This window comes from Leptonotus elevatus, chromosome 15 (genome assembly GCF_054856555.1).
Source record: "Leptonotus elevatus isolate MCC_2025b chromosome 15, RoL_Lele_1.0, whole genome shotgun sequence".
Classification (NCBI taxonomy): Eukaryota; Metazoa; Chordata; class Actinopteri; order Syngnathiformes; family Syngnathidae; genus Leptonotus; species Leptonotus elevatus.
Window position 1 is genome coordinate 8,602,362 of NC_141253.1, and position 12,956 is coordinate 8,615,317.

General features: G+C 39.6%; 1 protein-coding gene across 1 annotated transcript; it reads right to left on the bottom strand.

The window, feature by feature from the left end:
- Window positions 1–475: 475 nt before the first annotated feature.
- LOC147161845 (putative phospholipid-transporting ATPase IM) lies at window positions 476–12,008 on the bottom strand. The gene is made up of 28 exons (XM_086096962.1): window positions 11,891–12,008; window positions 10,798–10,865; window positions 10,468–10,526; window positions 10,284–10,397; window positions 10,103–10,201; window positions 9,943–10,004; window positions 9,788–9,860; window positions 9,625–9,695; window positions 8,328–8,410; window positions 8,089–8,247; window positions 7,900–7,988; window positions 7,586–7,779; window positions 7,311–7,519; window positions 7,184–7,227; window positions 6,636–6,801; window positions 6,364–6,552; window positions 5,999–6,114; window positions 5,763–5,927; window positions 5,417–5,528; window positions 5,241–5,346; window positions 4,969–5,119; window positions 4,663–4,846; window positions 4,355–4,578; window positions 4,166–4,249; window positions 2,963–3,208; window positions 2,665–2,803; window positions 2,353–2,483; window positions 476–1,558 (listed from the first exon to the last, which is right to left on the bottom strand). The coding sequence occupies exons 1-28, from the start codon at window positions 11,941–11,943 to the stop codon at window positions 1,322–1,324; spliced, it is 3,627 nt and encodes a 1,208-aa protein (XP_085953088.1). The 5' UTR covers window positions 11,944–12,008; the 3' UTR covers window positions 476–1,321.
- Between the last annotated feature and the right edge of the window lie 948 nt (window positions 12,009–12,956).

The window sequence follows — 12,956 nt, forward strand, 5'->3', positions numbered from 1 at the left end:
GAACAAAACAATTTTCATAATTATTTATTATGGCAGATTTTTCCATCCAGAAGGTAAAGTAAGGTTATTTGAAAAAAAAGAACATTTTAATGTTGAAAAAAAAAAATCTACGCCCAGTTGTCAACTATTAATGTGTTGCACTTGACAAGTCTTTTCTGCATTCCAAAACTTGAGAACACTGTAAAAATAATAAAAATTAATAGATAATAGTTATCAATATGCAGCCACCTTATATATACATCTGCATGTTCCAGATAAATTGTGTAAAATGTGTCAAATGTGTTAATAATAAAAATAATAATAACAATAATAATAATAACATCATAAATTTATGTAAAGTGCCACATTTTAAGGAGCGCTTACCTACACAACACTGGCCTCTGCTGGCACTTAAGCTGCGAAACGTTTAACTTAGTGGGTGCAAAATGTTCTGACCATTGGCAATGCAAAATGATTAAACAGGTCATTAGACGAGTGCAGATTATCGTTTTATTTCACAATTAAAATTAAGCTCTATACAAATGGAATCACTAAATATTGGTAATAACTTTAACTGTAACACAGTACACCACTATGAGTCAGAGCGTCAAGATAGAAATGCATTTTCATATATGGTATTATTGAATAATGTAAATACTGTGTTTGTGAACATTTATATCTATTTATCTAATTGTTCATCTCACAGTTTTGAGGCTAGTTCTCCTTTTTCAAGTAAAACAATTTATTGCATATTAAATCAAGTTCAAAATTAAGTCCCCAACATAGTATTCTAAGTGAATTCCATTTGTCCTAAAAGTATATGACTACAATTTTACAAGAAATGAAGCATGATACTACACAAAATTAAATCATCTTGTAACACAGTTATTTTACACAGTTGTAATGGTCCCAAACACGGCTTGAATTAGCAAATTGCTTGAAGATGTTTATCTCATCTAAATAGGTCAAAATACCAAAAAGAAAACTTCCACTTGCACATCAAGATATCTTAAGCTTTCATTTATTAGTCACATTTTGCATGTGGGATGGAATATGTGGCTTTAAAGACAAGTTAGACAGAAAAATGACTCTTGGTTGGTACATTTATTAGCTGAAGGCCTGAATGCTATGCTAGCAGGATTCTGTTATGTTTTCTGATACATATTCATAACTTGTTGGTGGCAAGGTATAATTAGGTTATGATGTGCAGCATAAATGTCACTGTTAGACGAGAGAGAAAACGTTATCAATGAAGTCTGTTGTCTGTGTAATCATTACCCTGCCACTTGAACATGGCCTCGATAAGAAGCGCTATCTACAGTATTAGCTAGTGCTACATTGGCTATTGCTCTGACTCCCTTGTAATTGTTCGGTAGACTTGCGGCTGATCTGTTTCTTTAAACGAGGCGTTCCGACTCTTTACAGTACGCTTCAGCAGGAATCTTCGCGACGTCACCAGGTCGCCGTACCCCTGAGCGTGAGAGAAGGCGTAGCTTGACCGCCGAGTGCTGACTCGCCTGGCTGGCCGATGGCGACCAGCAGGACTTGGCAGTGGCTCCTTACGCGCCTTATGTCTCACCTGTAGATGATACAGTCACACCTCATATTTTGAACGCTCTTAGAAAGCTACAATTTGGAAATTGGTGTTTGTTTTTTAGGAAAACTACAGCTCATGGTGGAGATTATGAGATGATGAAGTCCAGGCAGTGAGGGACACTAACGTTAGCCGAATGCCACCGGTCAAACATTTGCCAGCACCTATTAGTTCTTGTTATTGTTAAATTATTAACATTGTTTTTCAGTTTCAATTCATATTTTAGCCGTTTTTTTGGATTTAGTTATAGCTGTGGAGCTCAATGAATGGGATTGTCTATTGTATCTGTCTCACTCTCCTGAGAAAATAAGGGAGTATATGTAGTCTGGTACCTGTCTCTGTCGGAAGAGGGGAGGCACAGGCTGATTATTGTTTTTCTCTAATCTGATTTATAGCTATGGGAACTTGCAGAAGGGAGGAGAGAGGAATTCTCTTGTATTTACTGAGTTGTAAACAAATGTATTGTGGGCTGATGGGAGGAGACTTTTCGTATTCACCCACTTTCCAATAAATAATGATGTGCCGGAGTAGAGAAGACACAATCTGACCAGAACACGGCTTCAGTGTCGTCAGTCTTTGTCATCAGAAGCTTCTGATAATTATAATACCTTTGCAAAGGGACTTCTTCACCAGAATCTCACCATTCAGTTAATTGAACACGCAAAGAGTACAATACTTAATATTGTCTACTCTAACATTATCAAAGTGTTTTAGTGATGATATTTTTGTTCTACTTAAATGTGAGGGGAGTGTTGAAAGAGTTACAGTGACTGTCATACCTTGTCGTTGATGGTGGGCTGTAGCTGAATGATCATGAAACGGAAAGCCAGCACGGGAAGACCACAGAGAGTGCATGTCAACAATATTGTCAGCCACACGTTGGGCTGGCTCAGAGAGTTCCTTGCTGTGCCTGAAGAGAGATACCAAAATTGGCCACTTCTGGACATACAACGAAATGCTAATTATATTCATTAGCGTGTTAATATTCACAGGGCGTGTTCTCTGAAAATAAAATGGCAACTGGTTTGTCTGTAACAAAAAGAGAACAAATAATGCAGCAACAGTTCTTGTTTCAGCTGCAAGTTACTCACCGATGAAGGGGAACCCAGAAGTGAATATGGAGAACATGTCGTTGCTGTGCATGGCGAACGTGGTGGCGAAGTACAGTACCAGGCTACCCCACATAAAGGACTGGTTCACAGCCGTCCAGTAATGCGTGTCTAGACAGAGCTGAAACATTGAAAAAAAATGTTAAATATTAACGAGGAAGTAGAAAAAAACCACAACTTTGGAGGTCTTATTTGATAAATGAATACATAAGGATATAAATGGTATCAGTTGTGGCCTGGACAGAGTGGAAACCTTATCATACAATATATACTTCCTCACCTGGATATTGACTACAATGAGAAGACACGTCTGCACCACTAAAGCAAAGGACTGATAATCGGCAATGTCCTTGCCGTCGTTTCCGACTGTGTCGTGCATGGCCGCCCACGGGATGAAGAAGACCACCAGGGAGCTATAGCAGCTGTGGATCATGCACCACACCATGGCCTTCTTATTGAAGTAAATGTTCTGAGGACCCGGTGAGTAAAGCTGAGGATACTGGAAACTCCAGCGATCATTTACATCCTGCAGAAACACAAGGCGGAAGCCAAGAAGCTCGGAAATCCATCACAAGTAACCAGTGTAATTGAAAGTTTCCATTGATTTATTTTTTTCTATAGAGATCATGACGTCACGTGACTATTTCTCTGAACACGCCCTCCTCCGGCAGGAAAGTATTGGCGCAGCATTAATGGGCTACAATGGCGTGGAGGCCTAATACTAGCGTTTATCCGTCAACTTCCTGCCCAAGAGCTTTGACACTCAACATGAAGGATTGCCGGTGAAGTGTCAGGAAGGCTTTTTTTTTTTCTCAACTTGGCGACACTGCTACATGGAATTACCCCCTCTTTTGCCGGTGAGTGCTTTCAAATCTGATCATACAAAGGCTTTACAAGTTTGTACAATCCGGATTTATTTACCCATTATGTGTGGTCAAAATGTCAACGAATTTGGCTGTTTGACGCAAGTGTTGCAGTGTTATTTATGTACGTTAGCAACTGCTAAATCAGCCGCGGCTGCCGTCATTTATACCATGAAAAGTTTTCTTTATTAACTGTGTAATATCTATTAAACCGTAGAAGCACAAATGAATGAAACATTTTGCATGTTGTAACAGTTAGCATATGCTGATTTAGCCACCATGTACAAAGTGCAACATTGGCTACGCATTGGTTCCTCTTTTGGTAGCCTGGAGCATGCTTGATCCTTTTTTTGTGTGTGTGCCTCTTCTCGTTGTTGCAGCTGGTCCACAACAGTTGTCAATTATTGTTAAAGTGTGACGTTTGCCGTTTACTCAAAGTGGCAGACGCGTTTTTCTAGCCTGCCAAAATGGTTGCGCTAACGGCCATTTTGGGGCACGTGACGTCAACGTCAGGATCTCTATTCATAGTCAGAGAGGTATTGATTGTTTTGTCATATTGGATCTCATTAGATTATCCTGTAACTGATATAGAATGAGTGCATGATGCTAAAATTGCATACCTGGTCAAAAAGACTCATGCCAAGGACTGGGAGGACTGTGTACACTACATTGTACATGCTGACAAACCACTGGTCATAAACAGTCTAGGATATAGAAGAGATAAATGTCACAAACGTGTTTATTGGACTTCTGCCGCATAACACATAATGTAGGTGATTTTTAAAAATTCATTCTTTAATGTTCCTCACCTGTGCTGAGAAACCACAGAAGAAGGCATACCAGACATGCACAAAGGTGAAGGTGAAGTTTTTGTAGAAGAAATAGTGTAGAAACTTGCACATGCGTAGATATGACCAGCGCCCATGTACCAAAAGGAGACGCTGCAGATAGCGGAACTGGGCAAAGGAGAAGTCACTGGACAGAACAGCCTGCATGCCCTCCTGACCACTGATTCCGACACCAATATGTGCAGCTGTAAAACAAACAGGCAAAAAGGCCAAATGTATGCTGATCTCTGAACTTAGAACTATTGTGTCACCTGTGAGTGACGTTTTACCCTTGATCATGCTGACATCATTGGCCCCATCTCCAATGGCCAGAGTGACCGCCTGTTTGTATTTCTTGACCAACTTAACAACTTGGGCTTTTTGTAGTGGAGTGACCCTACAGCAAATGACTGTTTGGCACATGCATGCGGTCCTCAACAGTTCCAACTCCAAACCGTTTTCCAAGGCAACGGCCTGAGAACCAATTCAAAGATGAGGAAACCAGAGATTTTGGGTTATGGCTGGAGAAAGGAGGTCGTCCTTCTCTGAAATGTTCTCCAATTGACAAATATAAGGGCCGATTAAAACCTTCTTACCAGACTGTGTCCGTTTAAAACAAGGGCATATTCTCCATCCACTTGGTCATCATGAAGAGTTTCTGTTTTCTGCATCCACAAGAGACCTGTACGAGCTTTGGTCACATTTGGTTCATTTGCTGCTGTTTGACACATTTTCCTTCTTGCACTCCTAAAAAGAGAGCAATGCGGGGATGGAGATGTTGCTAACTCTTTTGTTTTGTGATGATGGTACTTGACTAAATATGTTATGCTCAATACAAACAAGATAGGCAACAACTTCAGAAGCTTACTGAAGCTCCTCCTTAACCCCTTCTATTGTATTGGCGGACACGATGAACACGTCCTTCATCTCCTCTCGCAGCATGTTGCAAGAATAGCCAATATTCTCTGCCGTCTCTGGCGGAAAACAGATTTTGTGAACATGAATTTATGAAACTAAAAAAAAAAAATTGGGCAGAAAAAAAACCTTGTTTATCTCCGGTCAACACCCAGATTTTGATGTCAGCTTCGACCAGCTGCTCTATTGTCTGTGGGACACCATCTTGCAACTTGTCCTCTACAGCTGTTACACCCAGAAGCTAAATCAAATGGTGATAAACAGGTAAGAATATGTATATGAGAAACATAAACTTCACTCCTACTGCCTTGTCAACCTTAAGTATGACGTTGCACAAAAAAATCTAAAGATTAGGCTTGGTTAGAACAAAGACTGTCGAGAAAGGAAGATCAATTAAGAAGTTTGACCTTAGCTTCTGCGAACATATTGTGTTAGGTAGAAGTCAAGGTTTAATTAAAGCATCAGTTGAACCAACCAACAAGTCATTCTCAATCTCTTCATAGAGCTCATGAAGTTTCTCATCTCGTTCTTCAATGGTGGTGCTGGCTTCATGGTGACGCTGCATCCACTCCTTCACATAGCTCTCATCCAAATCTTTGTAAGCCAGAACCAAAGTGCGGAGACCATCACCTGCAAATCCCTAAGGTTAGGGTTAAGGACAGGAATTACAACAAAGATTGGTTTTCCATTTAGGTGAAAGTAAAAACTTACATTGAGGTGTCCGGTGGTGACACCCATCCGTGTGTTACAGGAGGTGTGGAGCCTCTCGTATATGATGGTGTCTGCTCCTTTGCAGTATAGGGTTAATTTCCCTTCAGGGTTGCGCACTGCATATCATAGTGAGGATATGAAGATTGGAGTCACAGGTGAGAAACTATAGCTGTCTTAGAGTGGGAGGTGGGGTACACCCTGTTTTGGTCGTCAATTGCAGGGCAAATATAAACAAACAACACATTGACACCCACAGTCAGACAATTCAGTCTTCAATTAACCGAACATGCATGTTTTTGGAATGTGGGAAGGAGTCAGAGCACCAAGAGAAACGCCATCCATCCCTGCAAAGCAAGAGGTCTCACCTATGACTGACATCCTCTTGCGCACATTATTGAAGTCTAAAACAGCCAAGAGTTCATAGACGACTAGTTTGCCCATCTCCTCGACTGTTATAGTTTCCGGTGTGCGTGAACGGAACACAAATCCAAAGTTTCTCGCAGCGGTCACCAGAGCACCTTCGTCAGGGGACTGAGCCTGGTAATAAAGCTCCCCTTGGAGGATAGGGGACAGAGCATCAAACATACTTTGGATTACAACAGTCGACTGTCTATGTAGCAATGAAAAGTTTGCTGACCCTCTTGTTTTTCCTCGGGCATCACGGTGTGGCACAGAGCCAACAAACGGAAGAATGCTTGAGCATCTAAGTTGCCCTCCCTGACAATTTCCACCAGATTGTGGTCGTGAAAAATGAACTTTGGATCGGCTTGCTGGTTCCACGAGAAATCGACCCTTGGTGTATTCTACAGGACAAAAGACGTTTCAACTGAGCTGGACAGAAAAGCAGAGGCAGGCACTTCCGTCATTCGTCAATTCCCGTCAATGAAGATGCCAACCTTTCAGAGAATGCTTTAGGACGCAAAGCCTCATAAACATACACAGACTGAGCATTGACTGAAGCAGGTTTGCGTCTCTCGATCGGGGTCAGTTCAGACGGTCCTTCTCATTCCGTGTATTCTTGCAAGGCTTTGTGGTATAAAGCGAAAGTTGGGCATCGTCAATGACGGGAATTGACGATTGAGGGAATGCCTACCTCCGAGGAAAAGAATATCAGCTCAAGATTGGACCAGCTCGTTGGCATAGCTCCGGGTGTACCAAATGATGAAATCCCTTAACACATCTCACCTCTGTTATTTCAACCCTCTGTCCTGAAGTGTCCAAGAGCTCCCCTAAAATAACAGAAGAACACAAGCCGTTCTTTATTTATTTACTTACCATAATTATGCGTAGTATCTTTGAATCTTCTGCTCACCATAACTTTTGCCATCGATCGAACACTTATTGAACGTCATGATGTTCTGCGTCAAGGTACCAGTCTTGTCACTGAAGATATATTTGATCTGACCGAGCTCTTCATTGAGAGTGGTGGTCCTCGCCTGAGCTGGAGTGTCACTCTTGGGGTAATACATCTTACTGTCCCAGTCAATGTAGAAACTATTCACCAGACGAATGGCTTCCACACTAACAAAAAAAAAGTGAAGGGTAAGCCAAACAAAGTGTCTTAATTATTCACTTATCAGTACATACCTGACAAAGAGAGACATGGGCACCACCGTGTTCAGTAAGATCACGTAAGACCAGAAGCAGAGGAATGATGAGAGAGGAGCGTCAATGCCTGGTTCTGAAGGGAGGAACACAGTGAAAACTGATCCCTCCCTCATCTCCCAAACTGCATGACCAACGGCCAGAACGGAGCACATGGACAGCAGGAAAACAAAAATCTGATCGATGGAAGAAAAGAGCTCATGAAGCGAAAACTGCCCACTTGGTCGTCGTTCTGCCGGACATCATTTTTTGTTAACTTTTTGTTTCTGATGTGTACGGGTGTGACTCAAACTCACACAAAGCACCAAGATATTCATGAGGTGGTCGATGCTAGTTCTTTTGAACATCGTCTTCCCGCTGTTCTGCATCAACTTCGAGTCTGGACCTGTAAAAGGTAGGATCTTATGTTAAACTGAATCTATACAGACATTTCACCTGGTCAGAAAAATTGCAACATGGGAAGCAAAAGCCTATGTTCTCTTTACCTCCAAAAATAACCAGTCCAAAGCACCACTCTGTGTTTCTCACAGTGCATCCACGTAGAAGCACTCTGTCATTGTCCAAAGAAAACATTTGTCCGTCTACTGTCAGTGTCCCTTTAAAAGTTTCCAGACGATTGTTTGGTAGTTCACATTTTATTTCCCCTGGGAAACATACGGGGTCATCTTTATGAACATATTTGGAAAAGTTGGAATGTTACCAAATTATCCACTGAAGTTCTCACCGTTGAACCTGGCCAGCGTTTCAGTGTTGTCTCCCATCGCTCCGGTGACAGTCAGTGCCTGTTTCACCTTCAGATTAGTTTCACTGGGGAAAATCATGAGGACTTTAGAAGGATGACTGGAAAACATTGTCCAATCATGAAATGCACATGACCACAATGTATCCAACTGGGTGTCCTCCAACTGATACATGATACTGATCACTTTGTATTGAGGGTCAGCGGGGTTAGGCTCCACTGATGCCACAACCATAATGAGTTCTATAGAACAGTGGTCCTCAACCCTGGTCCTCGGGGACCGGTATCCAGCCTGTTTTCCATGTCTCCTACAGCCAACACAGGTGTGAATCGTTATCAGGCTTCTCCAGAGCTTGCTAATTAGCTGATGATATGAATCACCTGTTACAAAAAATTAAAATAAATAAAAATGAATCACCTGTGTTGGCTGCGGGAGACATGGAAAACAGGTTGGATACCGGTCCCCGAGGACCAGGGTTGAGGACCACTGCTATAGAACATATACTATAGTACAGTATGGAGGTCAATAAAAGCTCATTTGCTTTCTTCCTACATAGCCTACAGCAGTGATTCTCAAATGGGGGTACGGGAAGGCACTCCAGGGGGGACGTGAGATTTAAAAATATATTTCAAAAGTATAGGCAAATATTTCAGAACAACAAAGTTAATTTGATATTCATTAGGCTATTCAATTTCAGTATCCTAAAAAACGAGCATCTCCCCATACTAGAATGGTTTGACCCAAATTGTCATATGGCTTGAAAACTTTATTAAAAATGTAATTTATTTATTTTTGAGAACAGAGCTTGAGATGACACTTTATGTTGATAATAATCTGTTTGTGCACAAATTCACTTATAATAAGTGCATTTATTTATTTGTTTGTTTATTTATTCGTTATCTCTTTCTATTTCCAAATAAGTTCAAAAGACCACATAAATACAAACAGTTCTAAAGTTTAATAAGTCAGACTATGATGGCACAGCACTGTTTTTTATTAGATTTTTTTATTTTTTCCCTCAATTATAAATGCATTGCGCTGGTTAGGGGGATACTTGGCTGAAAAAAAATATTTCACAGGGGGTACGTCACTGAAAAAAGATTGAAAACTACTGGCCTAACTGGTGGTAAAATTCCTGTTTCTTTTTTTTTTCCACATGCATTTCTTTCCTTGTAGATTAGATTCACTTAATTTGGATATTTTGTATCTCCGAATTATTTATTCACATAGAAATGTTGTCGTTGCTGTTTTTTGTTTTGTCATATAACATATAGGACATACCCGTCTAATTCTGCTGTTTTAACATAAACTACATTGAGAGGCTCACTGCTTGAGAGCAAAAGAAGGTCTGCCTGGAAAACAATCACACATAAAAGAAAAAAATCAGAACAATATTAAATACTAAAAATGTTTCAACTTCCAAGTGACATATTGCGGCACTTACCGTGACAAACTGGTTATTTTCCAGTTTAACGATATCGCCAACCTGAACTTTCATCCATTTTTCAGTTCTCAGTCTGACCAAATGAAAGTATATGAACAAAATTAGAGCAAACACTTTTTTTTTTTGAACATACCAAACCAAGTCAAATGACTCACTCTCCATCAACGAGGACGCTCACTTCGCGGTTATTCACTTGATTGTCACTCTTGTGTCTGTTCTGTTAATTAAATGCGAGTAACATACAGAACAGGATGAAGTCGCAGTTTGCTGTATAGAAACAACACTGTTTATTGTAATATTGCAACTTCTGCTCACTATGTCATCCGAAGCATCTTTGACCGCTGTAATAGAGAGCACCAAGATAAGAAGGGCAGCTGTTGTAAACCAGGCAAGCGAGGAGATTTGTGGGATGAGCTGACGAAAGACAAACAGACGCACACACAATGTGATGAAAAGTAATAATTGCAAGAGCGTCTGAAAACAATAGTAAGCCTACCTGAAGTGTGAAGAGGAAGAGGAAGAAGCAATTGGCGAGTCTCCTGAACTGCTCGAAAAGGTTAAGTGGCAGAAAGGTGAAGATGTTGTATTTGGACGTCTTGATGGCATTATTCTGAAGAAGGACAAAAGTGACAAATGAGTTCCTTCCTTCGCTGCTATGTCGTTTCTTCCATTTCACTCACGGGATAGCGGTAAGGAAGGTTGAAAGGCCTGTCATTGGCTCGCAAGCGTCTCTCCGCCTCTGTTGATGAGGAGACATAGACGTGATTTTTCATAAAAACAAAACAACTTCAAGAAATGTCATAGTTAGTATTTGAACAATTAATGAGTACTGGTTGTCCATTTTTCCTCTAAAATGGTGTTGACATAAAACAATCGACATGTGATTTTTTAGTAAAGAGGTTCATCTTGGTACTTCTGTCAGCAAGAAACATACAGTCCATGTCATTGTCCAAATATTTCTACAACAAATTTTAGACCAACTTAATGTAGTCAATTCAAGATAGACTCACCTTGCTTAGTCTGCCGGCCGCACAGCTGACCCAAGCAGGACACTACTGACCCCATCTTATCTGTTTCTCTGTATTAAATATGTGGAGGGAACATGATTATTGTTAATATTTATTAACTCATGTTATTGCTAGATAATGAATAAAAGAGTGAATGAGGATACGGAAGCGTATTGCATTCACTTTTTTGGGGGGCTTTTTATGTTAGTAATTGTTCTGTTGTTTTCTGAATATTCTCCCATTTTCTGAATATATTTTAATGACAGAAAAAAATTTTTTTTACAGAAAGATATTTCATTAATTTATTTTTAAAGAATACAAAAATCATGAAAATACATATTTTTAATGAAACAAAAATATTTTAAAAACTGAAAGAAAATATTCAGAAAGCCATAAAAACAGAAAACCATATTTAAAAAACAGAAACAACATTTAGAAAAACAGAAAACAAATTATTCAGAGAAACAGAAAAAAATAAATACATTTTTTTTTAAATAAAACAGAAAAAAATGCTCTAAAAAAAACAACAAAATCAAAGCCCCCCCCCAAAAAAAATTACTCTGAAAACAATATGCTTCTGTATGAGGAGAACATCAAACTATTACCTGAGAACTTGAAGATAGAAAAGACTGAAACTTTACTAATGTTGGGTAACTCCCTGCTCAAGCCTTTGTACCATAATTAAATCTTTGACTCGCGATTTATAACGAGAAAGATAATGGTGGTGATATGATTACAGGTTTTTCACTCGTGTCAGAAACTTTTACATTAATGCAATTGTTCACACAAGTGGTCACACACGTCATTGTCATTTTCTGAAAAGAAATTACCGTCGTAACTCGTAACTTTAAAAAAAAAAATCCAGTGCAATACCTGCAGAAACAGTTAATGTTCATTATTATTTAGAACTGACAATGAGTTTATATTATTTTTCTAAATATTAACAATTACAAGTAAATATTTTAATGATTACATTTCATTTATTATGTATAATTTAAACCATGGGTATAAAAAGTGGTGAAGCCTGCATTTTGATTAGTTCGATTTCCAAAGAGATCACAAGTCTGAATAAATCGGTGTCATTTTCTGTACTTGCATGATGACATGATGAGCGGGTTCTGCTGGGGCTCCCGGCTGGATGAAAGGCATGCAGGATGATGGAAGGAGGTGATGAGGTTTTTTGCTTGGAAAATTAGGAGCTGCAATCCCAGAGAGCCTCCCTGCTAAGAGAGTGAGTAAACAATCAAGCAATCTTTGGACCTGGATGGTGACACAGCATGGGCAGTAAAGCAACAGTTGCGTTGAATGCCGTGGTTAATTTGAAGCAACAATCTGGCCTTGGCAGGGAGACACTTGGTGTGAGTGTGCATGCGCATAATAAAACGTATCGGTCTTTTATCAGTATCATTAAAATGTCATTTTACTTTTTTGAATTAAATTACCAGGTGAACAAGTTTGTATATGCCATATCCACAGGCTTATTGAAGTCAGGCTATCTCAGGCCATTTTCTTCACATTGTGTCATTGCTGACACTTCATGGTATATTGACGTCCTGACATCAGAGGTACACAATTTATTTGAATTTGGAGGTTGAAGTCAAACCAAAAATGTTCTTTACAATATGTTGAACGAGGCCCCGCGAGTCTAAACACGGCATTCTTATTAATATTGTTTGTGGACTATTAATTAATTAAACAGTGAAATCCACCCATTTTTATCCATCTCAGGGGGCAGCCATTTTGTCACTTGACTGAAAATGACATCACAGTTGCCCAGGGGTCAGCGAACGATCAATTACGGCTCACCTGTTTTCTGAGTTTGGTCAGGTGACGATCGCAAGATGAGCCTTGATTGGTTGGTACCTGAGCCCTAAGCGACTGTGATGTCATTTTCGGTCAAAAGCAAGTGACAAAATGGCTGCCCCTTAAGATGGTTAAAAAAAAAAAAAAGGTGGATTTTGCTGCTTTATTCAAATTCCACAAACAAGATTAATCAGAATGCAGTTTTTTAAACTAACGGGGCTGCAAAGAACATATTGTAAATAATTGTTTGGGTTGATATATTTCTAATTCGAAGACTCAATACCAATTAATTTGCATGTTATGTAAAAATGTGAATGACAGAAATGGGCAAATGTTGTATTAAATCAGTCTTAATAATG